At 52.2% G+C, this 22,500-nt stretch overlaps 2 protein-coding genes and 1 long non-coding RNA gene across 5 annotated transcripts in view; 1 reads left to right on the top strand and 2 right to left on the bottom strand.

The window, feature by feature from the left end:
* Positions 1-17,451, top strand: part of ppargc1b (peroxisome proliferator-activated receptor gamma, coactivator 1 beta) — a 35,560-nt gene extending 18,109 nt beyond the window's left edge. Inside the window, exons 2-12 of one of the 3 annotated variants that reach the window (XM_011619543.2) lie at positions 9,793-9,978; positions 10,372-10,533; positions 13,945-14,073; positions 14,206-15,091; positions 15,207-15,252; positions 15,606-15,673; positions 15,816-16,434; positions 16,651-16,708; positions 16,790-16,908; positions 16,991-17,118; positions 17,242-17,451. In XM_011619543.2, the coding sequence (XP_011617845.2) occupies positions 9,793-9,978; positions 10,372-10,533; positions 13,945-14,073; positions 14,206-15,091; positions 15,207-15,252; positions 15,606-15,673; positions 15,816-16,434; positions 16,651-16,708; positions 16,790-16,908; positions 16,991-17,118; positions 17,242-17,333 (2,493 nt within the window). In that variant the 3' untranslated portion in view covers positions 17,334-17,451. Of the gene's footprint in view, positions 1-9,792; positions 9,979-10,371; positions 10,576-13,944; positions 14,074-14,205; positions 15,092-15,206; positions 15,253-15,605; positions 15,674-15,815; positions 16,435-16,650; positions 16,709-16,789; positions 16,909-16,990; positions 17,119-17,241 lie in introns of all 3 variants that reach the window. The other 2 variants (XM_011619542.2, XM_011619541.2) reach the window with 2 other exon arrangements.
* A 1,581-nt stretch (positions 17,452-19,032) lies between these two features.
* Positions 19,033-19,513, bottom strand: LOC115252297 (uncharacterized). The gene is made up of 2 exons (XR_003890699.1): positions 19,301-19,513; positions 19,033-19,206 (listed from the first exon to the last, which is right to left on the bottom strand). It is a non-coding gene; the product is annotated as an uncharacterized lncRNA (long non-coding RNA).
* A 2,740-nt stretch (positions 19,514-22,253) lies between these two features.
* Positions 22,254-22,500, bottom strand: part of pde6a (phosphodiesterase 6A, cGMP-specific, rod, alpha) — a 9,815-nt gene continuing 9,568 nt past the window's right edge. Inside the window, exon 13 of the mRNA XM_029847767.1 lies at positions 22,254-22,296. Coding sequence (XP_029703627.1) covers positions 22,254-22,296 — 43 coding nt within the window. The remainder of the gene's footprint in view (positions 22,297-22,500) is intronic.

Genomic DNA, 22,500 nt, shown 5'->3' with positions numbered 1-22,500 from the left:
TTACATGATTCATTCAGACGTGCACCAGTGTCCCACATGCACGTTAACTAAAGGGCGGAGCTACACCAGCTGTGCTCAGAGGGGATCCGATACAAACGTAATAATGGCGGCAGGATAAACAATGTTGTCCTTCAGGAAGACATTTCCACCATTCTGGTCTTTAGGTTCCTGAGGGTCAGAGGTCAAATCTTTACTAGGTCACTGTGTGAGGAAAAAAAGAAATAAGAACTTTGTCTCTTATCAAACAAACAAATGATCCCAAATCAGGTTCACCCCCCCACATATACCTGTAGAGAGGTGGGTGGAGGTGGAGGTGGTGGAGGTGGAGGTGGGTGGAGGTGGTGGTGGGTGGAGGTGGAGGTGGATGAAGGTGGAGGTGGATGGAGGTGGAGGTGGATGAAGGTGGAGGTGGATGAAGGTGGAGGTGGGTGGAGGTGGAGGTGGGTGGAGGTGGTGGTGGGTGGAGGTGGAGGTGGATGAAGGTGGAGGTGGATGAAGGTGGAGGTGGGTGGAGGTGGAGGTGGGTGGAGGTGGAGGTGGGTGGAGGTGGAGGTGGGTGGAGGTGGAGGTGGATGAAGGTGGAGGTGGGTGGAGGTGGAGGTGGGTGGAGGTGGGTGGAGGTGGAGGTGGATGAAGGTGGAGGTGGATGAAGGTGGAGGTGGATGAAGGTGGAGGTGGGTGGAGGTGGAGGTGGAGGTGGATGAAGGTGGAGAAGCATTTCAACACAAACACTGGTGGACAGAACTGTTTCACTCCAGTCAGGATATGATGAGGAGAGAAGGACCTGGAGGTGGGAGGAAGAGCAATTTCCGAGCTGCTAATGAGGCTGATGGAGGAGCTTTGACCTCATGCTGATGCAGCCGTGCACGTTGGTCTCACTGCACGGTGGCGACGGAGGGGAGGAAGGTGGAGGAGGAGGTGAAGAACAGAGAGGAGGTGAAACGTGATGGAGGGAAGGTGAGGTGGACCACGAGTGGAGGGGTGAAGCTCCTGGTCAGACGTGTACGGATGGACCCACATCCACAGACCAGATACATTTACACATGCACGCTGTGTGTGTGTGTGTGTGTGTGTGTGTGTGGGAGGCGGTGGTGGAATCACACTGGAATGGGTTAGGACACTTGAGACTGGAGGCCCTGAACTCACCGAGGGTTAAAACTTGTTTGGTGCAGAGATGCTCCTACAGGGAAGTTCTACATGGTGACCAGTGTTTACACATGTGGGACGAGTTTCCTCAGAGGACAACGAGGACGTCCGTGCTGATCCAAGGACATAAACTGGGATGTGTGAGTGGCCAGTTAGACCACTGTCACGCCACCTCAACGCCACCTCAACGGCACCTCAACGCCACCTCAACGCCACCTCAACGCCACCTCAACGCCACCTCAACGCCACCTTAACGCCACCTTAACGCCACCTCAACCGCCTGCTCTTATTCCTGGGCTTTGAATCGGCTTTCCATCTCAGATCCCATTACCCAGCATGCTTTGCTTTACCTGCTACCAGCCCTGTGCTCCTTTTAGCTCACTGCTACGTCTGGTCTTCATCGTGTCCTCATTCTGGGTCTCAGGATCCTCTGGTGGACTTTAGGCTGATGCTGCTCTGATACTGGAGCCTTCTAACCCTAACCCTAACCCTGACCCGGACCCGGACCCTGACCCTGACCCGGACCCTGACCCTGACCCTAACCCTAACCCTAACCCTAACCCTAACCCTGACCCGGACCCGGACCCTGACCCTGACCCTGACCCGGACCCTGACCCTAACCCTAACCCTGACCCGGACCCGGACCCGGACCCGGACCCGGACCCTGACCCTGACCCGGACCCTGACCCGGACCCGGACCCTGACCCAGAAAGTGTTTCTGGCTGTATTGAAGGTGCAGGTTCCAGTCCAGGACCCACTGCTGTCGGCCCTGACTGGCTGACCACAGCCTGATTTAGCTGTCACTCATCTGACCATGGTTCATCCGTGTGTGAAGTGGGCGTGGCCAAGTGCTGCTGACTTCCTGTAAGTACAGACAGGAAGAAGTCAGCGAAGTCAGCGTAGGTGTGGAGCCGCAAAGGCTGATGGGTAAAGGAGTTTTCTATTAGAAGGTGATGATAGCTGTACATGATAAGAGGGCAGATATCCTCATTTACCTCACACACACACACACACACACGCACACACACACACACACACACGCACACACACACACACACGCACACACACACACACAGAGGAGTGTGTTTGTCCCTTGGCCGTTAGGATCTGAGCTCCCAGGACTGGTGTGGGTGGCTGCTTCCAGATTTAGCTCTGAGATGGAGTCAGATTATGTGACAGAAGGTCTGCTGGAGGTGAGATCTGTGTAAGCGATCCCTCAGCAGGAAGACGGACTGGATCCATGTCGTCAGTGATCCATGTCGTCAGTGATCCATGTCGTCAGTGATCCATGTCGTCAGTGATCCAGCAGGAACCTGAATAAGAAGGCGTCTCTGATGTCACACACACACGCACACACACACACACACACACACTGACCCATTTTCATGCAGCATCCAAGGTTCACCTGGTGGAATTATGGGGTGTTTTTCTGAGGTGTGATGGATGAATGAGTGATGGATGAATGAGTGATGGATACACAACGGACACACACACAACGGACACACACTCTAAACACACACAACGGACACACACGCTAAACACACACAACGGACACACACTCTAAACACACACAACGGACACACACGCTAAACACACACACAACGGACACACACTCTAAACACACACACAACGGACACACACTCTAAACACACACACAATGGACACACACTCTAAACACACACAACGGACACACACTCTAAACACACACAACGGACACACACGCTAAACACATACACAACGGACACACACTCTAAACACACACAACGGACACACACTCTAAACACACACAACGGACACACACTCTAAACACACACAACGGACACACACGCTAAACACACACAACGGACACACACTCTAAACACACACAACGGACACACACTCTAAACACACACAACGGACACACACTCTAAACACACACAACGGACACACACGCTAAACACACACACAACGGACACACACTCTAAACACACACAACGGACACACACTCTAAACACACACACAATGGACACACACTCTAAACACACACAACGGACACACACTCTAAACACACACAACGGACACACACGCTAAACACACACACAACGGACACACACTCTAAACACACACAACGGACACACACTCTAAACACACACAACGGACACATACTCTAAACACACACAACGGACACACACTCTAAACACACACAACGGATACACACTCTAAACACACACACAACGGATACACACTCTAAACACACACACAACGGACACACACTCTAAACACACACACAACGGACACACACTCTAAACACACACAACGGACACACACTCTAAACACACACAACGGACACACACGCTAAACACACACACAACGGACACACACTCTAAACACACACAACGGACACACACTCTAAACACACACAACGGATACACACTCTAAACACACACACAACGGGGACACACTCTAAACACACACACAACGGACACACACTCTAAACACACACAACAGACACACACTCTAAACACACACAACGGACACACACTCTAAACACACACAACAGACACACACTCTAAACACACACAACGGACACACACGCTAAACACACACACAACGGACACACACTCTAAACACACACAACGGACACACACTCTAAACACACACAACAGATACACACTCTAAACACACACAACGGACACACACGCTTAACACACACACAACGGACACACACTCTAAACACACACACAACGGACACACACTAAACACACACACAACGGACACACACTCTAAACACACACACAATGGACACACACTCTAAACACACACAACGGACACACACTCTAAACACACACACAATGGACACACACTCTAAACACACACACAACGGACACACACTCTAAACACACACACAACGGACACACACTCTAAACACACCCCCACACACCTTAATAACTGACTGATCTATCAACTTCCTGTAAACTTTGTTCCCTCACTCAGTTGGAAACAGGAAGTAAAATGAAAGTAAAGCAAATAAAAGAGTTTGGAAAATTTTATTGAAAAAATTTCCAACATTTCCTCAGTAAGAAGTGTGTGTGTATATTTGTGTGCGGTGTGTGTGTGTATGTGTGTGTGTGCAGTGTGTGCGTGTGCAGTGTGTGTGTGTGTGTGAGGGTGTGTGTATGTGTGTGTGTGAGGGTGTGTGTGAGGGTGTGTGTGTGTTTGAGGGTGTGTGTGTGTGAGGGTGTGTGTGTGTATGTGTGCAGTGTGTGTGTGTGTGTATGTGTGTGTGTGAGGGTGTGTGTGTGTGAGTGTGTGTGTGTGAGGGTGTGTGTGTGTGTGTGTGAGGGTGTGTGTGTGTCATCTGTGTCTGGCAGCAGCTCCTCAAATCACTGACATGCTGTGGAAAGATGGTCATGAGACCTGGAATAACAGCTAAATATAGACAAACACACACACACCGAACACACACTATGGTCAGTCATGGGGGGGTAGTTATCTATGGTCTCTATGGTGGGTAGTTATCTATGGTCAGTAATGGGGTAGTTATCTATGGTCAGTGATGGGGGGGTAGTTATCTATGGTCAGTCATGGTGGGTAGTTATCTATGATCAGTAATGGGGGGGTTATCTATGGTCTCTATGGTGGGTAGTTATCTATGGTCAGTAATGGGGTAGTTATCTATGGTCAGTGATGGGGGGGTAGTTATCTATGGTCAGTAATGGGGGGTAGTTATCTATGGTCAGTAATGGGGGGGTGGTTATCTATAGTCAGTCATGGGGGGTAGTTATCTATGGTCTCTATGGTGGGTAGTTATCTATGGTCAGTAATGGGGTAGTTATCTATGGTCAGTGATGGGGGGGTAGTTATCTATGGTCAGTAATGGGGGGTAGTTATCTATAGTCAGTCATGGGGGGGTGGTTTTCTATGGTCAGTGATGGGGGGTAGTTATCTATGGTCAGTCATGGGGGGGGGTTATCTATGGTGTCTATGGGGGGGTTATCTATGGTCTCTATGGGGGGTAGTTATCTATGGTGTCTATGGGGGGGGTTATCTATGGTCTCTATGGGGGGTAGTTATCTATGGTGTCTATGGGGGGGGTTATCTATGGTCTCTATGGGGGGTAGTTATCTATGGTGTCTATGGGGGGGGTTATCTATGGTGTCTATGGGGGGGGGTTATCTATGGTCTCTATGGGGGGGTTATCTATGGTCTCTATGGGGGGGTAGTTATCTATGGTCAGTGATGGGGGGGTTATCTATGGTCTCTATGGGGGGGTAGTTATCTATGGTCAGTGATGGGGGGGTTATCTATGGTCTCTATGGGGGGGTTATCTATGGTGTCTATGGGGGGGTTATCTATGGTCTCTATGGGGGGGTAGTTATCTATGGTCAGTGATGGGGGGGTTATCTATGGTCTCTATGGGGGGGGTAGTTATCTATGGTCAGTCATTGGGGGGTAGTTATCTATGGTCTCTATGGGGGGTAGTTATCTATGGTCTCTATGGGGGGGGTTATCTATGGTCTCTATGGGGGGGTTATCTATGGTCTCTATGGGGGGGGGCTCCTCTCTTCCTCAACGCCTCAGTCACGTTCGCTGCAGATCTTCTGTTTCCTCAGTTTCATCGTTTCTTGTCATCAAAGAAAAACATCAAGAGCTGAATTTCGGCGCCGTTTTGCGCCGACAGACAGAAACGATGAAGCTGCTCTGGATTATTGCTCACAAAGGGAGAATCAGAGCGGGTAATTGCATGTGCCGTTTGGCTGCTGGACGTGCACGTCCGGCTCCGCCTCCTTTATGGTCGTGACGAGCACATCAGCCTGGCGCCGCCGCAGGTCGTCGTTTCTAACGGTGTGAAAGTGACCTACAAGAAAGTGGGAGCTGCTGCAGCGGCTCCTCCCGGCGCTGCCTCGTCTCGTTATGGGCTGATTTCAGCGACGCTCGTCAACATTCATCAGCTATGGCCTCACCGTCACCTGACCTCCACGTGGCCACGCCCCCTTTTCCTGCTCGTTCTCGCAAAGCAGCTAAAAGAGTTTGGACCCAAAGGTCTGTAGCCTTAACCTGTCCAGAACGCCGCCAGCACGCCGCCGGGCGGATCAGCTGCTGGTCAAAGGATTCGACTGGATCAAACAGGATCATGTGGTTTTCTTTATTACACTTTAGTGTTGCTAAATGCTAAGCCAACTGTCTATAAACTAAATTATTGAAATCTTTTAAACCACAGAAAGACAGTTTGAATAGAGATGTTGCGTAACCATAAACCCATTTGCCGGCGGTTCGAGGCTGGCGAGCTCCGCCCCCTGCTGACGCGCTGACCCTGGAGAGTCTGTGTTTAAAGATAGACGTGAAGGATGCAGAGCTCCCAGCACTGGAGGAGCGTCTCGATGGCCTTTCCGCCCGCTCACTGTAGCCCAGATAGCGCTCCCACGTGCAGCCGCGCTATTAATAGCGGCGGTTTAACGTGCGATTGTCCCGGCTGAACGGACCAGAGGCTTTTCACTGTTGTTACTGAGGCAGATTAACCACAAATGGAAGTCCAGCACGGCCGATCCTCGGAACCGCTACTCTTTATAAGGAGCGTCTCAGCAGACATCCCAGGCTCCCAGAGGTCAAGGGTCGGGACTCGGCTCTAACTGTCACGCAGAACAAAATCCCTTTTTCATGGGGGGTTTTCTCCCGAGTCATGGTGGAGTCATGGTGGAGGACGTCCAATAACTGCAGAGGTGTCGTTATTCCGCTTCCACTTCGCCGCCGTTTGCTTGATCTGCCCATCGGAACGCTCCATGTAGGTCATAACGGAGACACAGGAAGTGATGCGTTTAAGGCGCTCGGAAGGTTTTCTGCTCCTGCCATCGTGGAACGTTCAGACGGGAAGAACATCCACTTCATTTTCCTTTCAGCAGGATGAAGTTTGGACCAGGATCCTTCTCAGGAGAACCCCCTGATTCAGAACATGAAACCCCTCTCAGTACCGCCCCCTTGTGGCACAATTCAGATGTTCCACCAGAGGTTTCTGGTGAGGACGAGGAACCTGGAGGATCTGACGCAACACTGAGCATCTGAACGGAGCTCCGAAGGTCTGGACCCAGGTCCCATCACTCTGGATCTGGAACTCTGCTGGAACAATGACCATGAAAAATAAGAGAAGACAAGAAGAAAAGATTATAGAGACGAGGACACGATGGTGTGAAGAGGAAGGAAAGATGCTGATAGGAGGAGGAAACAAGGGAAGGAAACAGGAGATGACAGCAAAAATGAGGCAAGATGGAGGAGAAGGAAGGAAAAGGAGGGTTGGTGAGGGGATGAGTCAGGTGCACATGGGGAGATGTGAGCTGCATGCTAACACACACACGCACACACACACACACGCACACACACACACACGCACACACACACGCACACACACACACACACACGCACACACACACACCTCTGAGAGGGTCTTGTAGAGGGCATCCTCTCTTTCATCTTCTTTCATCCCTTTCCTCTGCCTCTCTATTGAGTCACGAGCACCCCCCCCACTCTTCTGTCCTTCCTTCCTCTTTCCTCCATCTTTCTCTCTCTCTCTTTCTTTCTTTCGATCCAAGAATATAAATATGACTTCACATCTAATAAAACCTATATAAACCCACATATTTGCTCTTTACTCCTCAGATCTATTGACAGGGATCCTCTGGGATCCTCAGGGGATCCATATGCTCCTCAGGCAGGGGGAGCAGGATTAGTGCGGCGCTCCCTTTTCAACCTGGGTTACTGAGCATGTGCGATGACCTCTGACCCACAGGGAGGTCGGAGGTTAGATCAGTTTGATAGTCCTGTTCTGTTCTCCCTCCACCGGCATCTCCATCTGTCCCCTGAGCCCCTGCGGTTACATCCTTCATGAAAGCGTCAAAACCAACAAGATAGTGTGTCTGCACGTGTACGTGCACGTGTGTGAGTATGTGCACGGTTTTGATTAGGACACGTAAAACACATTTCAAAATGTGTTGAAATCCAAGAAAGAAAGATTTAATTGGAGCCAGAGTAAAACAGCTGACCTTTGACCTATGAACCCAGAAATGCTCTTCTGTCACCTGAACACACACTCGTACACACAGTTGGTTTAATAGAGATGCCAAAAGTCACTTCCTTTCACACACACTCACACACACACACATACACATACACACACACACACACACATACACACACACACTCACACACACACACACCCACACACACACACTCATACACACACACACTCACACACACATACACCCACACACACACACACACCCACTTCCTCTTGTGGCTGACGTGGCTCCTGTCTGCCTGTTAATCACGTGTTGTTCCTGCTGCTACTTTTCAGAAAGCAGAACTCTTGACGGGGTTTCTGTGGCCCGTTTGGTGGCCGGAGGCTCTAACGGGGTCTCTAACGGGGCTCTAACGGGGGCTCTAACGGAGGCTCTAACGGGGGCTCTAACGGGGGCTCTAACTGGGGCTCTAATGGGGCTCTAACGGGGCTCTAACGGGGCTCTAACGGGGGCTCTAACGGGGGCTCTAACGGAGGCTCTAACGGGGGCTCTAACTGAGGCTCTAACTGGGGCTCTAACGGAGGCTCTAACGGAGGCTCTAACTGGGGCTCTAACGGAGGCTCTAACGGGGGCTCTAACGGGGGCTCTAACTGAGGCTCTAACTGGGGCTCTAACGGGGGCTCTAACTGAGGCTCTAACTGGGGCTCTAACGGGATCTCTAACGGGGCTCTAACGGGGGCTCTAACGGAGGCTCTAACGGGGGCTCTAACGAGGCTCTAACGGGGGCTCTAACGGGGGCTCTAACGGAGGCTCTAACGGGGGCTCTAACGGGGGCTCTAACGGAGGCTCTAACGGAGGCTCTAACGGGGCTCTAACGGGGGCTCTAACGGGGGCTCTAACGGAGGCTCTAACGGAGGCTCTAAAGGGGGCTCTAACGGGGGCTCTAACTGAGGCTCTAACTGGGGCTCTAACGGGGGCTCTAACTGAGGCTCTAACTGGGGCTCTAACGGGATCTCTAACGGGGCTCTAACGGGGGCTCTAACGGAGGCTCTAACGGGGGCTCTAACGGGGCTCTAACGGGGGCTCTAACGGGGGCTCTAACGGAGGCTCTAACGGGGGCTCTAACGGGGGCTCTAACGGAGGCTCTAACGGAGGCTCTAACGGGGCTCTAACGGGGGCTCTAACGGGGGCTCTAACGGAGGCTCTAACGGAGGCTCTAAAGGGGGCTCTAACGGGGGCTCTAACTGAGGCGCTAACGGAGGCTCTAACGGGGAGGTCGACCTTCAGGGCTCCGTCTGAGGGTGGCGTGAGGAAGAACGTGGCGTTATTTGCCTTTAGGGTTAGACGCTGGTGTTCGGGGGTCTCCGGAGAGCTTGGCATCAGGAGCCATCAGGCTGAAGGTCCTCTGGGTCTCCTCGGGCTGGTTTCAGACGCGTCCTTGGTGGTCACGTGTGAGGAGGAGCTGTTGAGCGACGGTGTGCAGCAGATGATGGAGGCTCTTATCCAGGGTGGCTCCAGGACCTTCAGCTGCATGTTTATCTCAGAGGGCGACGCTGCTCGTCCTGATCGTTGGACACATGTGACGCGTGTCCCTGTCCAAAACACCACGCCTCCGCGTCCCCTCATGCTTGACTGACAGCTCCGTCTCTCTCTGCAGTATGGGGAGGAGGAGGTGTGTTCGGACCGCTTGGACACCGACTTCCCAGACATTGACCTGTCCCAGCTGGACACCAGCGACTTCGACAGCGTCAACTGTCTCAGCGAGCTGCAGTGGTGCAGCGACCAGCAGGTGGACGCGTCTCCGGCCTCCATCCACTGCAGCACGGCCGACCAGCTGTTCGAGGTGAGGCCCCGCCCACTCAGCTCCGCCCACTGTAACAACAAGTGCAGCAAATGCAAGATCAAGAGTGGATCACTTCCTGTCCCAGAGGAACTCAGAACTGGAAACATGTTAATGTGATTTAGACACTTTAAGCACTAATAATCTGCAGCTTTGCACATGCACGTAATCAGATTAAGAACATAGAAATAACACAAGCGGCGTCTCTGATTGGCTGCTGGCATCTTCAGGAGTTTGGGCAGGTTCCTGTCCGTGTTGCCACTCATCAGTGTGTTAAACGTTGTTGAGTTAATGGAGCCGACCTTTAACCTCTGCTTCATGCTACCTTCCGATCTGATCTGATCATTCTGACTTTGATCCTGTCTTTTTATGTCCCATATAAAAACGTGTCCTCAGACAGAAGAGGAGAACGCGGCTCTGCTCGCCGCTCTGACCGACAGTTTGGATGGAATGGTGGACGCTGAGGTGGGCGGGCTCTCTGTCTTCCCCGCCCTAGAAGAGGAGGAGCCTGTTGAGGAGGAAGAAGAGGAGGAGAGCCTTCCTCTCAGTACCCATGATGTGAGCCAGGTCCTGGGGGCGGAGTCAGAGGACCCGTCCCTGGTGAGATCTTACAGTCCTCAAAGTGTCTGATCACTAACTGATGTTTCATCACTCAAACACGTTTCATAAAATGACCCGGAGCTCCGAAGCTGCACTGTTGAGGTGGAGCCTTGAATAAACGCACCAACGGTCCGATCCCACCACCAGCTCTCCCCCCTCACCCAGCCCCCCCACGACACCCATCCCAGGGTCCTCAGCTGGGGCCAGTTTGCTAACCTTGACTTTCCTTGTTGGCTCGTGAGGTTCAAAGTCTGCTTTTAACTCCAGAAAAACATTTGTGTGAGTGTGTGTGTGTGTGAGTGTGTGTGTGTGTGTGTGTGTGAGTGTGTGTGTGTGTGTGTGTGTGTGTGTGTGTGTGTGTGAGTGTGTGTGTGTGTGTGTGTGTGGCCACAGTAGATTTGGGATTAGATTCAGATCTTCACTGGACTTGAAGGTTTTATGTTTAGCGAGACTCGGAGGTGAGGGTCTGGTGTGTAATTGGTGAGCGGAACACTGAAACTACAGCTGGGTCTGATGAGTGTTGCCGTAGCAACTCATTGCTGGACTCAACAGTCACCAGGGAACCAGAGGAGGGGACATTCTTTCCAAACTGGTTGCACTGGTGCTGACACTTGTGTCCTCAGACAGTCCAAGGTCATCTTATCATTTATCAAAGTCGCGTCGGCACGGCAACGTAAACACAACTGCTGTTGTCCACGTTAAAGGTCGCGCAGGTATTGTTTAGCCCACAAATAGCAGATACCATCATCGGCGTGGTTGTGTAAGAAAACACTGGCCCCCAGGTGTGACGGCCCCGCCCCCAGTAACCTTGAGGGCTCCTTGGTTCAGTCCCTCCTGACTAAAAAGTTAGAATTGAGCTAAGATGGCGCCCGCGTCAGTGGTCACATGACCATGTGAACCAGTATTGAAACAGACACTAACCAATCCTGGTGGAATCTTGAGCTGAGCTGTTTAGCCGCTGTCGGCTCCTCGCTGACACATCTGCAGGAAATAAGCAGAAGTGGTTATTTTCCTTTTGCCTCCTGCAGGAATCGTCACGCTGCTGTCTGAATATTTCGGCGCTGATAGAGCAGAAAGCGCTTCAACCTCCACCCACATCCACTCGCTTAAAATACTTCCATTTCTAAAGAATTCTGTGACATAAACAGAATCTCTCAGCGCCTGTCATCACGTGACTGGTGTTTTGAGAGCGGCGTGTGGTGCTTCCCCCTACTGGAGCCCCGCGGTACTGCGGGGCCGCGCGTGCTCCTTTAAAAGGCTGTTTGAGGGTTTAGACTGAGTTTTAAGGTTAGAAGTGTGTTTGTGTGTGTGAGAGAGGGCGAGAACAAAGACTCTATTGATGGTTCCTCTGTTTCTGGAAGGCAGCCGTGTGGAGTAGAGCGTGCACGTGGAGTAGAGCGTGCACGTGCAGCGTGTTTGAAAGCTGTCAGTGTTCCACATGGAGACAAACCTTCAGGCTCCTCTTCACTTCCTTGAAAGAGACCCTCCTCATCGCCATCCTCGTCACACTCTCAGCCAGCTTGGCTCCCCACAAAGAGCCCGGTGACCCTGTTAGCGATGCAGGTGCTGGCGGTCCGTCACTGGGACCCGTTAGGATTCTGTCCTCCCTCTGTGGTTCAGTTCCAGTTGCAATAAAAGACCCATTTTCAGCGCTAACTGGTGCTAACTGGTGCTAAGCGGCTCTAAAGCTGCTGACAGATGTTGGGAACATGTGAATATTTCCGACAACATTGAGCAGGACTGTTGGTGGTTGAGAGATTCTGGGTTTGAACCCATGTGATGCCTGGGTGGGTTATGGCTCCATCTTCAGCCTCCACATCTGCATGTTCCCTGAGTGAAATCAGCAGCTTAGTGGGGGAGTTCCTCTAAGATGATTTTATCATCAATAACAGGAGGACAGTAATAACAGGAGGACAGTAATAACAGGATAATAACAGGAGGACAGTAATAACAGGAGGACAGTAATAACAGGATAATAACAGGAGGACAGTAATAACAGGATAATAACAGGAGGACGGTAATAACAGGATAATAACAGGATAATAACAGGAGGACAGTAATAACAGGATAATAACAGGAGGACAGTAATAACAGGATAATAACAGGAGGACAGTAATAACAGGATAATAACAGGAGGACAGTAATAACAGGATAATAACAGGAGGACAGTAATAACAGGATAATAACAGGAGGACGGTAATAACAGGATAATAACAGGATAATAACAGGAGGACAGTAATAACAGGATAATAACAGGAGGACAGTAATAACAGTATAATAACAGGAGGACAGTAATAACAGGATAATAACAGGAGGACAGTAATAACAGGATAATAACAGGATAATAACAGGATAATAACAGGAGGACAGTAATAACAGGATAATAACAGGATAACAGGATAATAACAGGAGGACAGTAATAACAGGATAATAACAGGAGGACAGTAATAACAGGATAATAACAGGAGGACAGTAATAACAGGATAATAACAGGAGGACAGTAATAACAGGATAATAACAGGAGGACAGTAATAACAGCAGGTGAAGAGCAGATGAATTGAGATCCTTCAGAAAACGCACCTTCAGATGGGTGAAAGACTTCAGCATCAAAATTCAGGGATGAAGATGAGGAAGAGCAGATGTTGGGGGGTGGACGGCAGGATGAGCAGACGCCATGACGACGCTGCTCTCTGGTCACATGACCTCTCTTATTAATCTGGACAAACCTGATATGTCAGACATGAAACATGGACCATGTCTCTAAAGTCCATCAAATCCAGGTTTATCCACTGAAGATGAAAAACAAGGAGTCATGTCATGAAATATCACTATGGCTGGATGCTGACCTGGTCCTGGTCCTGGTCCTGGTCCTGGTCCTGGTCCTGGTCCAGGTCCAGGACCAGGTCCAGATCCCTGTCTAAGTCCCCGTTCAGATCCTGGTTCTGGTCTTAGGTCCCCGTTCAGATCCTGTGTCCGGTCTAGGTCCACTTCCAGATTCCGGTCCCCATCCAGACCCTGGTCCTGGTCCAGGTCCCAATCCAGATCTTGGTCCCCGTCCAGATCCTGGTCCCAGTCTCGGTCCCCATCCAGATCTTGGTCCCCGTCCAGATCCTGGTCCCAGTCTCAGTCCCCATCCAGATCTTGGTTCCCATCCAGATCCTGGTTCCCATCCAGATCCTGGTCCCCGACCAGATCCTGGTCCCGGTCTAGGTCCCCATCCAGATCCTGGTCCCCGACCAGATCCTGGTCCCGGTCTAGGTCCCCTTCCATCCAAATTGTTGGACTTTTTTTGGCAGTTTAAGAAACTCAAATCCTTTCCAGAACTTTCCAGGAAAGCCATCTGAGTTGTTCCATCCTCTTCCTCCCCAGCTGAAGAAGCTTCTTCTGAGTCCTCCTAACCTGCCCACGGCCATCGGAGACACACTCAAAGACAGAGTCCGCACTCATCGCTATAGCAACAGAAGCCTGCACCTCCGGCAGGTCAGACCTCTGGTGAAGGTGAGGTCCATTGGTGGTGCTGCACGTCATCATCGTCCCATTCAGTTTCTTTCAAGCTCTACAGTCGCCTTAAATGATTATTTCCAGAAGTAATCTGATTACTGGTTCACTTTGGCGTGTCTCCGCCCCCAGAATGATGTCATTCAGGAGAGGAAGCCACGAGCGGTGCGTCCGGCCGGTCGCCTGTGCACGGAACTGCATCGCCACCTCACCACCGCCCAGGACCCAGAGAGCCACGCCGCCCCCGACACAGAGGACGAAGAGGAAGAGGACGAGGAGGACAGTGAGTCTGAGGAGGACGAAGACGAGGAAGAGGAGGAGTCCTCCAGCAGCGAGGTGGAGGGTGCGGCCTTCGTGGCCCCTGAGCCCCTCAAACCTCAGTTCAGCTCAGAGAAGGAGATGCACTCGGTGGTGGAGCTCATCACCTACATGCACACCTACTGCCTGCCCTCACGCAAGCAGCAGAGCTGGGAGCGCAAGGACCTGCAGCGGTCCCGGGCCCGGCCCGACGCCCCTCGGCAGACCGCCACAAACTCTCACACCAGGGTGGTCCTGGTGGCCCCGGGGAGCGGCGCCGCTCCCAGGAGGCTTCCGTTCGCGCGGCGGCGGGAGATGAAGGCCAAGTCGCTTCTGCGTGAGCTCCTGCAGCAGAGCGCCTCGTTCGACGTGAGCAAGCCTTACAGACTGCACAGCCCGCCGTACTCCCACAGCCCCCTCAGGGGGCCGCCTGGCCCGGCCCACAGCCCCACACCAGAGCCAGGCTCCTCGGAGAGGAGCGGCACCTTCTCCGAGGCACCTGAAAGCCCAGAGGTGGCGGCGGAGGTGGGCGGCTCCTTCTCGGTGCGGCGTTCTCTACGCCTGGCGTCCTTCCCCAGCCGCTTCGCCAAGAGGCTGCGGCCCGTTAGGTCCAGTGAAGGAGGGGGGGCCGAGGAGGACGGAGGAACCACGACCGAGGCGCCGCCAGAACGCTTGACGTCATGTGACACCGCAGAGCTGAGCAAAAGCTGCCGCCCCCACGGTGAGACACTGTGCACAGGCGTGGCCGCCATGTTAGCCGCTCCCAGCTGCGTCACATGACCCAGCAGGAGCCCGAGCAGGAACCGGCGTGAATAAACGCATGTTTGTGATTTCAGAGACGCGAAGCTGCCTTCGTCTGCCGCTCAACCACAAGGCCGGCGGGTGAGTTCTGTAACCACTGACCAGGTCTTTCCTGGTCCCACAGGTGACAAACACAAACCTGTAATTCACCTTAACGAAGGACTCGGGTCCTCGGCTGTAATTAGTCAGAGTCCCAAATGAACACGGCTCATTCTTTCCTGCTGTGGACGTAACGGCGTCCGCAGCAGCGCTCCCGCCCCTCCTGGTCACGGGAGAAGCAGACGGCCAGAAATAGCAACAGCAGGAGGGAGGAGAGAGGCTGCGGATCCAGCTCCTCTGCTGCAGAGTTCTGGTTCTGGTTCAGGCTGGACCTGGACGCCCGCGGGCGCTGATGAACCTGACTGATCCCGTTGTTTGTCTCCTGTCTCCACCAGCAGAGAGTCCCAGTTCAGCAGCAAAGCCTTTGAGCAGACGCTCAGCGTGGATCTGTGTGGAACAGCAGGTAAATCACCTGCACCGAGACACAGCCGCCCCAGGAGGTGGACGGGACACAGGAAGTGTCGGGACATGTGTCTGTGGTCCAACCCCGAGGACGCCACGTCCCCGGGCTGCCTGCTCAGCTCTGTGTCTCCTCTGCCCCTCAGGTCTCACCCCTCCCACCACCCCCCCTCACAAACCGGCGGAGGATGAGCTCTTCAAACCGACGGAGGGAGGAAAGGGCAGCGAGGACACGGGGGAAGGCAGCGGCGGCGAGGGCGCGCCGCCGGCCTCAAACGCCGGCGTCCCCAAGGGCTGGTCTTGGCTGACCCGCAGCCACCACCAGCGGAAGGTTCCGGAACAGACGGAGCTGTACGCCCAGCTGCTGCGCACGGGACAAGCGGGCGACGCCACGCGCCACTTCGGCGACCACGACTACTGCGCCCTGAGCCTCGGGGAGAAGAGGAAGCGGAGTGCGGCCATGCTGGGCGCCATGCTCCAGGTGCAGGGCGGGGGCGGAGCCAGCACGCCGACCCCCAAAGCGGCTGATGATCTGCTGACGCACGGGAAGGTCAAGGAGGACGAGGAGCACCTGGTGGTTTCACCGGTTGGAGAACCAACGGGGAAAGAGACGGTGTTGGTTTCATCGTCGCCACCAGACCGCCAGATGGTCGCTGCCACACCTCCGTCGTCGGAGGAAGAGGCGGAGCGCTCGTCCGCGTCTCGCTCACCCTCGCCCATCCTCCACCACTGTCCCGACTCCCCTGCCAGCAAGACCGACTCCAGGTGAGACGGGTTGGACCCAGGTCCGACCTTAGAGCTGCAGCCCCTTGTGTCACTTCCTGTCACGTGACCCCAGCCAAAGATGAATGTGTGTAAAGTTACGACCCTGGTTCCTTCAGCTCCACCAGGAGAGAAGCAGAGTCCTTTAGATGGTCACAAAGACCGGGGAGAAGATGCGTCCCCAGCAGTGTCCTCATGTCCTGTCTTCTTCTGTTGCAGTGAGAACTCCGAGATCCGTCCTGATGAGAAGCTGAGGAACAAAGCCAAGTCTGATGAGGTAGAGAACCTTCCACCCAACATCTGCTCCACATCTCCCTGAGCCTTGTCCTGACCGTTGCTATGGTTGCTCTGTTGCCAGGACAACTGCCAGGTGTTCTACATCCACAACCTGCCCAGCGGTGTGACCCAGAACATGCTGAGGAAGCGCTTCCAGATTTTCGGCAAAGCTGAAGATTGTAAAATCATCATCTGTAACGAGTGAGAGACGCGATTACTGTTGCCGGCTCCTCCGCACCGGCGCCGTCGTCATCTTGGTGTCTGTCTTCTTCTGTGGTTGAAGGGAGCGCTGTGGAGTGATAAAGATCCGCCAGCCGGGGCTTCAGAGGCACCGGAGGGATCGGGAGGCTCTGTTCCAGAGTGGCCTCGCGGGCCTGAAAAGACTGACGAGGAAACGCTACATCGATCTCGGTAAGGATCAGTAAAAGCATCAGTGCTGCTGGGGGGTCCTGGGCTGGGGGGTCCTGGGCTGGGGGGTCCTGGGCTGGGGGGTCCAGGAGCCGTTACACTGACCCCTTCTTCTCTCTGCCACAGACGAGGCGGGTCCAGGACCCATCAAGAGCAAATACGATGCCCCGGACTTTGACACTCTGCTAAAGGAGGCCCAGAGGTCCATGCACCGCTGACCCCGGGCCGCCGGCCAGCCTTAGTAACCCGCAGCAACATCCCTCCGACGACGCCGCCCTGCCGACTCCATGCAAGGCAACCTCGCAAAATGTTTACATTTTTATCATTGGAATAAAATAACGACAAGAACTCTGATTTTTTAAGTTTCTTTCACTGGAGGATTCTGCTCCGACGAGTCAGCACCAGTTTAGAGGAGCTCCGGAGCCCCCGCCCCGGGGCCAGGGGCCCCTCCGTAGCAGACTCCCTGCTATTCCTGCGTTGCGCTGGTCATCGTGGTGTGTTTCTGCGTGCGTGCGTGCGTGCGTGCGTGTGTTTTCGGTTTTCTATGTAAAGGGAAAACTCCCCGTTTGTGGTCAGGAGCGACGCTGCCGCTCTGCTCGCCAGGCGTGCGGCTGTGTGAGAACAGCGGCACGCCCTGTTTTAACTGTGGATGTTCAAAATTTTAAAGCTCTTCTGTGTGTTAGACAGATAAATATATATATATAAAATTAATGTAATCATTTGATGACTGATAAAGTTTACAAATTGAAAATGAAGAAACCTTTTTTTGTAATTGTAGTGCTTCCTTAATTTGATCTATGCACTGTTTGGAGGCACCGCTCTCCTCTGCCCCCCCCCCCCCCCCCCCCCCCAGCTCCCCCAGCCCCCCCCCCCCCCCCGGCTGCTGCTGCTGCCGCGTTTGCCCGAGAACTTCCGAGATCACCGCAGGAACTAGAGCCCATCGGTTAGAGTCGTGGTGTCTCCGCGTCCCGCTGCTGCCCGGCGCCGCCGTCCCGCTAACGTTTACACCGTAGGTTTGAAGCAGGAAGCGAAGGCGCCGGCCGTCAGGTCACGTGACCCCAGGACACGTTGGCTCATCCTGTAACAAACGGAGCGACTCCCAGGAGCTCGGCGCTGGGTTTCAACGGAGCGCCGTCGTCTGTTGTGATCAGTGACCAGAATGTAAAGAAGAACGTGAATGTATCAAACGTGCTCCCCGTCTCTGCTGGCCCAAAGATTGTGACGCTCTTGGTGCTTTAGAACGCTCGTTTGGGCTCAGCAGCCATGCAGCCGGCAGCAGCCCAGGCAGGAAACTCCAGGACCGCCGGCCCGGTGGGCCCTGCAGCACCCACGTCACCAGGGAAGAAGCCTTTAGGCAGGTGTGTGTGGCGAGCGCGGCGGGTCGGGCCGGAGGTTCTGTATCAGCGCAGCGTCTCTACCTCACACCCATCCCTTCCTCGTCTGTCCCTCAGTCAGAAAGGTTCCCTGTGTGGTGGCGGGTTCTGCAACCTTTGGAGGTTTCCCTGGCGACGGAGCCCCTCCCCCCGCTCGCCCCGTCCTGGTTTTAGCGTGTCCGCCTCTTGGAGTCTTTGTGTCCTCGTGAGTGTTTTGTCTCTGTCTCGTGTTTGAGTGGGACGCTGCTGAGGTTTGCCGGGTGGTTCTGAGGAGACGGGATGTTTGGACGGCCCGGTTGGTTGGCGGGTCCGTGATTGTGACCGGAGGGGAGATTCCTCCTCTTCCTCTGGTTGCTCTCTTCAGGGATCCAAATTGTCCACCTGTCCCTCCTCTCCAGGAGCTTCAAGGCAACGCAGCCGGACTCGCTTCGTCTGGTGGAGGGTTCTAGGCCTCGTTACGGGTCTTCCCCGGTGACCTTTCCCCTTTCTTCTTGTCCTAATAATCAACTCTTTGGTAACACAAAAAACTGAATGTTTACATCACTTGATTCTCCTTTGACTTTACTAAGAACACACACTAAGTACAAAGGCGCCTTATTCAGTGATGGAGGAGTTGGGACGATGAGGGGACTCATCCATGTCCACAGTTAAGACGAGTTGGTGCTGGAGGTCACGTTGGACGGAGCTGAAGGAGTGCTTGTGCTTAGTATGTGGACTGCTAAAGGGTGAGAGGACGTGCAGGTTTACATATGAATTATATATGAATAGAAACTGTGTATATAGCACTCTGCCTCGTGGTGACATAAGCGTACTGTGTGTTTGTGTGTGGAAGGAGGCTCATCGCCGGTGGTCAGGTCACTTTAGCTCGTTACTCTGTGTTGACTCCAGGGAGACAATTAAGGGAAATCTTCACAGTCCGACACTGTCGAGCTGATCGCCGTCTGCAGATCATCACTAGTTCCTGTTGTTTTCAAAAGGAGGAAGAGTTTTTAATGTTTTCGTACAAAGCAATTTGAAATGCAATAGCTACTAATCAGAAGGCCTTTGAGGTAATAATGTAGAGGGGGGGGGCAGCACGGCCCCCCGGAGCCCCGGAAACGGTCCCGAGAGGGGAAGAATGTGGCGGCGGGTGTCGGGAACACAGAACACGTATAAAAAATAATATACTCTTGCACAAATAACGTCCCGAGTGGTGAAATGTCCTCACAATATCTTCTTATTGAAAGAGAGCTGTTGTAACTATGTTATTACCACATTTTGATGGTGCACAGGTTTGTTCAGTCCGAGCTGCGTCGAACACTTCCATTTATTCCAGATCAATAATTCCATCAGTGGTTTGACCCAGTTCTAGTTTCAGCTGGTACCAGCCGGTTCAACCCTGTAGAAATTCCACCTTAAATCAGGTGTTTCACGGGTCACCTGATCGGGCCCAGACGCCCGGTGTGATGGTCGTGTCCCGGTACTTCCTGTCCACCGTGGCGGCCGTGTGATGGGATTTCTACAGTGGTCACCGCGGAGGCGCCGCCGGCGATTTAATGGCGAATATCAGCAAAAAAAAAACAAAAAAAAGCCTTAAAAAAAGGAAAAATCGGGGCGGGAAACAGCTGCCACAAGCTTTATTATTACTGTCAATCCGATGTGGTTTATTATCAATAATTACTGACGTAATTACAACTTTTTTCAATAGCCATATTATAGAAGTATATACGTATATATGAATATATATTTGTGTGTTTGTGTAGATATTTAGATGATTATATACTTTCTTATAGAAAACTTTGATGTTGACCATTTTCCTCAGTGTTTTGAGAACACGTCGACACATTTCAACACGACGGCGTCCTTCGGCTCCAGGTCCTGGACCCACGGACGCCAAATCCAAATATGTAAAAAAAGATAGATCTATAACTTTTAAAAAGAGAAAAAAAGCCTTCCAAAGGGAACCGCCCTCATTATAATGCAATACTCTTCTTCCACTTCATTTCAAACGATGGAAAATGGAGGAATAACAGGAAAGTCCAGAGAAACGTTGACCAAATCAATCAGATCGTCACATCTCCAACGAGCGCATCATTCAGTTTAGAACATCCTTTTTTTGTTGCTCATCTGTCCTCCACACCGTCAAACTGTCCCCGACCAGGACGCCAGCCTGGTTCTGGTTCTGGTTCTGGTTCTGTGTAAAACGGCCGAGTCACATGACAACAGCAGCCAATCAGAAACGATCTGTCCACTGTGACGGCGCCGGTGATGTCACACAGACGAGTGGGGACCCAACCTGTCAATCTGCTGTGTGTGTGTGTGTGTGTGTGTGTGTGTGTGTGTGTGTCCAGGTGGAGGTTAACGCTTTGACAGAAAGGGCAAAAGTTGTTTTTGTTGTTTTTCATGATTACTGATTTTATTGTCTTTACATCTAATGACTATCAAATTGACAAATGATTTTGCTTTTTTTTTTAACTTAGTTTTTGGTAAAAGGTAAAAACTGCTAGTGAGATTTTATATTTTTACATATGTTGGGTTATTTTTATTTATACGCCACTTAGTTTGGACGTCTTCAAACGAGTTCTTTCTGGTTTCTGTAATTTCATGTCTTGAGAATGTGGCGACAAAAAAGGCATTTCAGTATTTTTGAATTGTTAAAATCTAGTTTCATAGAAGCGGAAGTATCTGATGTTATAAATTATATTTTAATTCATGTAAATAGTTTAAAACTTCCTTTTAAACTACATTTCTCTTCAGAGATTGTTTACATTATAAAACTGTAGAGATGTGCTCCTCATATGCTGTACAAAGTACATATATTCATTGATTTGCCTCCAAAAAATGAAAATATGAATAAATAAATCCCTAATGAACAACGTTCTTCGGCTGCTGGCTCATTTTCAGTGTGAAAACACCTTTTTTAGCAGCGACTGGAATCAACAGAGTGACCTTAAAAGTACGATGAAATGATCTTGACTTGAGTCTCAATTGTTATTTATGTTGTTTCTGACCTTCAGGATGGAGCTCAAGGGCCTTGAAGGTGCTTTATCAGCAGAAACTGACGATGAATCATCTTCATTAGCGTTACGGTGAAAGGATCAAGGATATAAGTGATCGTTATAAACCATCATTAGGGTAAAGGTCCTTAGTTACCATGGCAACACACAGCACCACTGAAGGAGCTGCAACTGCTGCACTGCTTTTTCATCACACTCCTCTTTACTGGACAGATCAAAGACCAAGAACATGTCCAATAGAGGGCGCCAAAAACACACCAAAGCCTGGAAAGATCAAAGGTCACCTGGAGTTTGTGACCATGTTGTGGACACACCAGAGACACGCTGCAGCTCCAGCATGGAGCTCATCCTCTCCTGTGCCCGTGCACGTGTGTGTGCATGAATGTGGAGTGTGTGTGCACGTGTGTGTCCATGAATGCGGAGAGTGTGTGCATGTGTGTGCATGAATGCGGAGTGTATGTGCATGTGTGTGTGCATGTGTGTGTGCATGTGTGTGTGCATGTGTGTGTGCATGTGTGCTCCTTCATGCTTAAACAGGCTGCAAGTAATTTTTCACCTCATTTTGCTGAATCACACGTGAGTGTGTATGTGAGTAAAAGTGTGTGTGCGTGCGTGCGTGTGTGTGTGCGTGCGTGGGTGTGTGTGCGTGCGCGTGTGCGTGTGTTGATGAGGAGGGTCTCTTCCAGAGTTGATGGTTTCTTCTGGATGACGGACGGATGAAGGACGCGCTGCCCTTCACACGTCCACAAGTGTCCTCAGCAGCTTCCTGTCAGCCCTCGATGGCTCTGGGACTGTTTCTGTGGCAGTCGTGACTGCAGCAAACAGCTGATCTGCACTGCAGCATTCTCACACACTCACACACTCCTGAGCAGCAGCTCTGCTCACACACACGTGGGCGGAGCCATCTGGAAGGAAGGGAGGAAGGGAAGGAAGGGAGGGAGGAGGGAGGGAGAGGGAGGGAGGGGAGGGAAGGATGAGGGAAGGAGGATGGGAGGGAGGAGAGGTGTAGGGAGGGA

This window comes from Takifugu rubripes, chromosome 14 (genome assembly GCF_901000725.2).
Source record: "Takifugu rubripes chromosome 14, fTakRub1.2, whole genome shotgun sequence".
NCBI classification, from domain to species: Eukaryota; Metazoa; Chordata; class Actinopteri; order Tetraodontiformes; family Tetraodontidae; genus Takifugu; species Takifugu rubripes.
The sequence above is the reverse complement of the archived record's forward strand: the minus strand, read 5'-3'. Positions and strand labels throughout refer to the sequence as shown.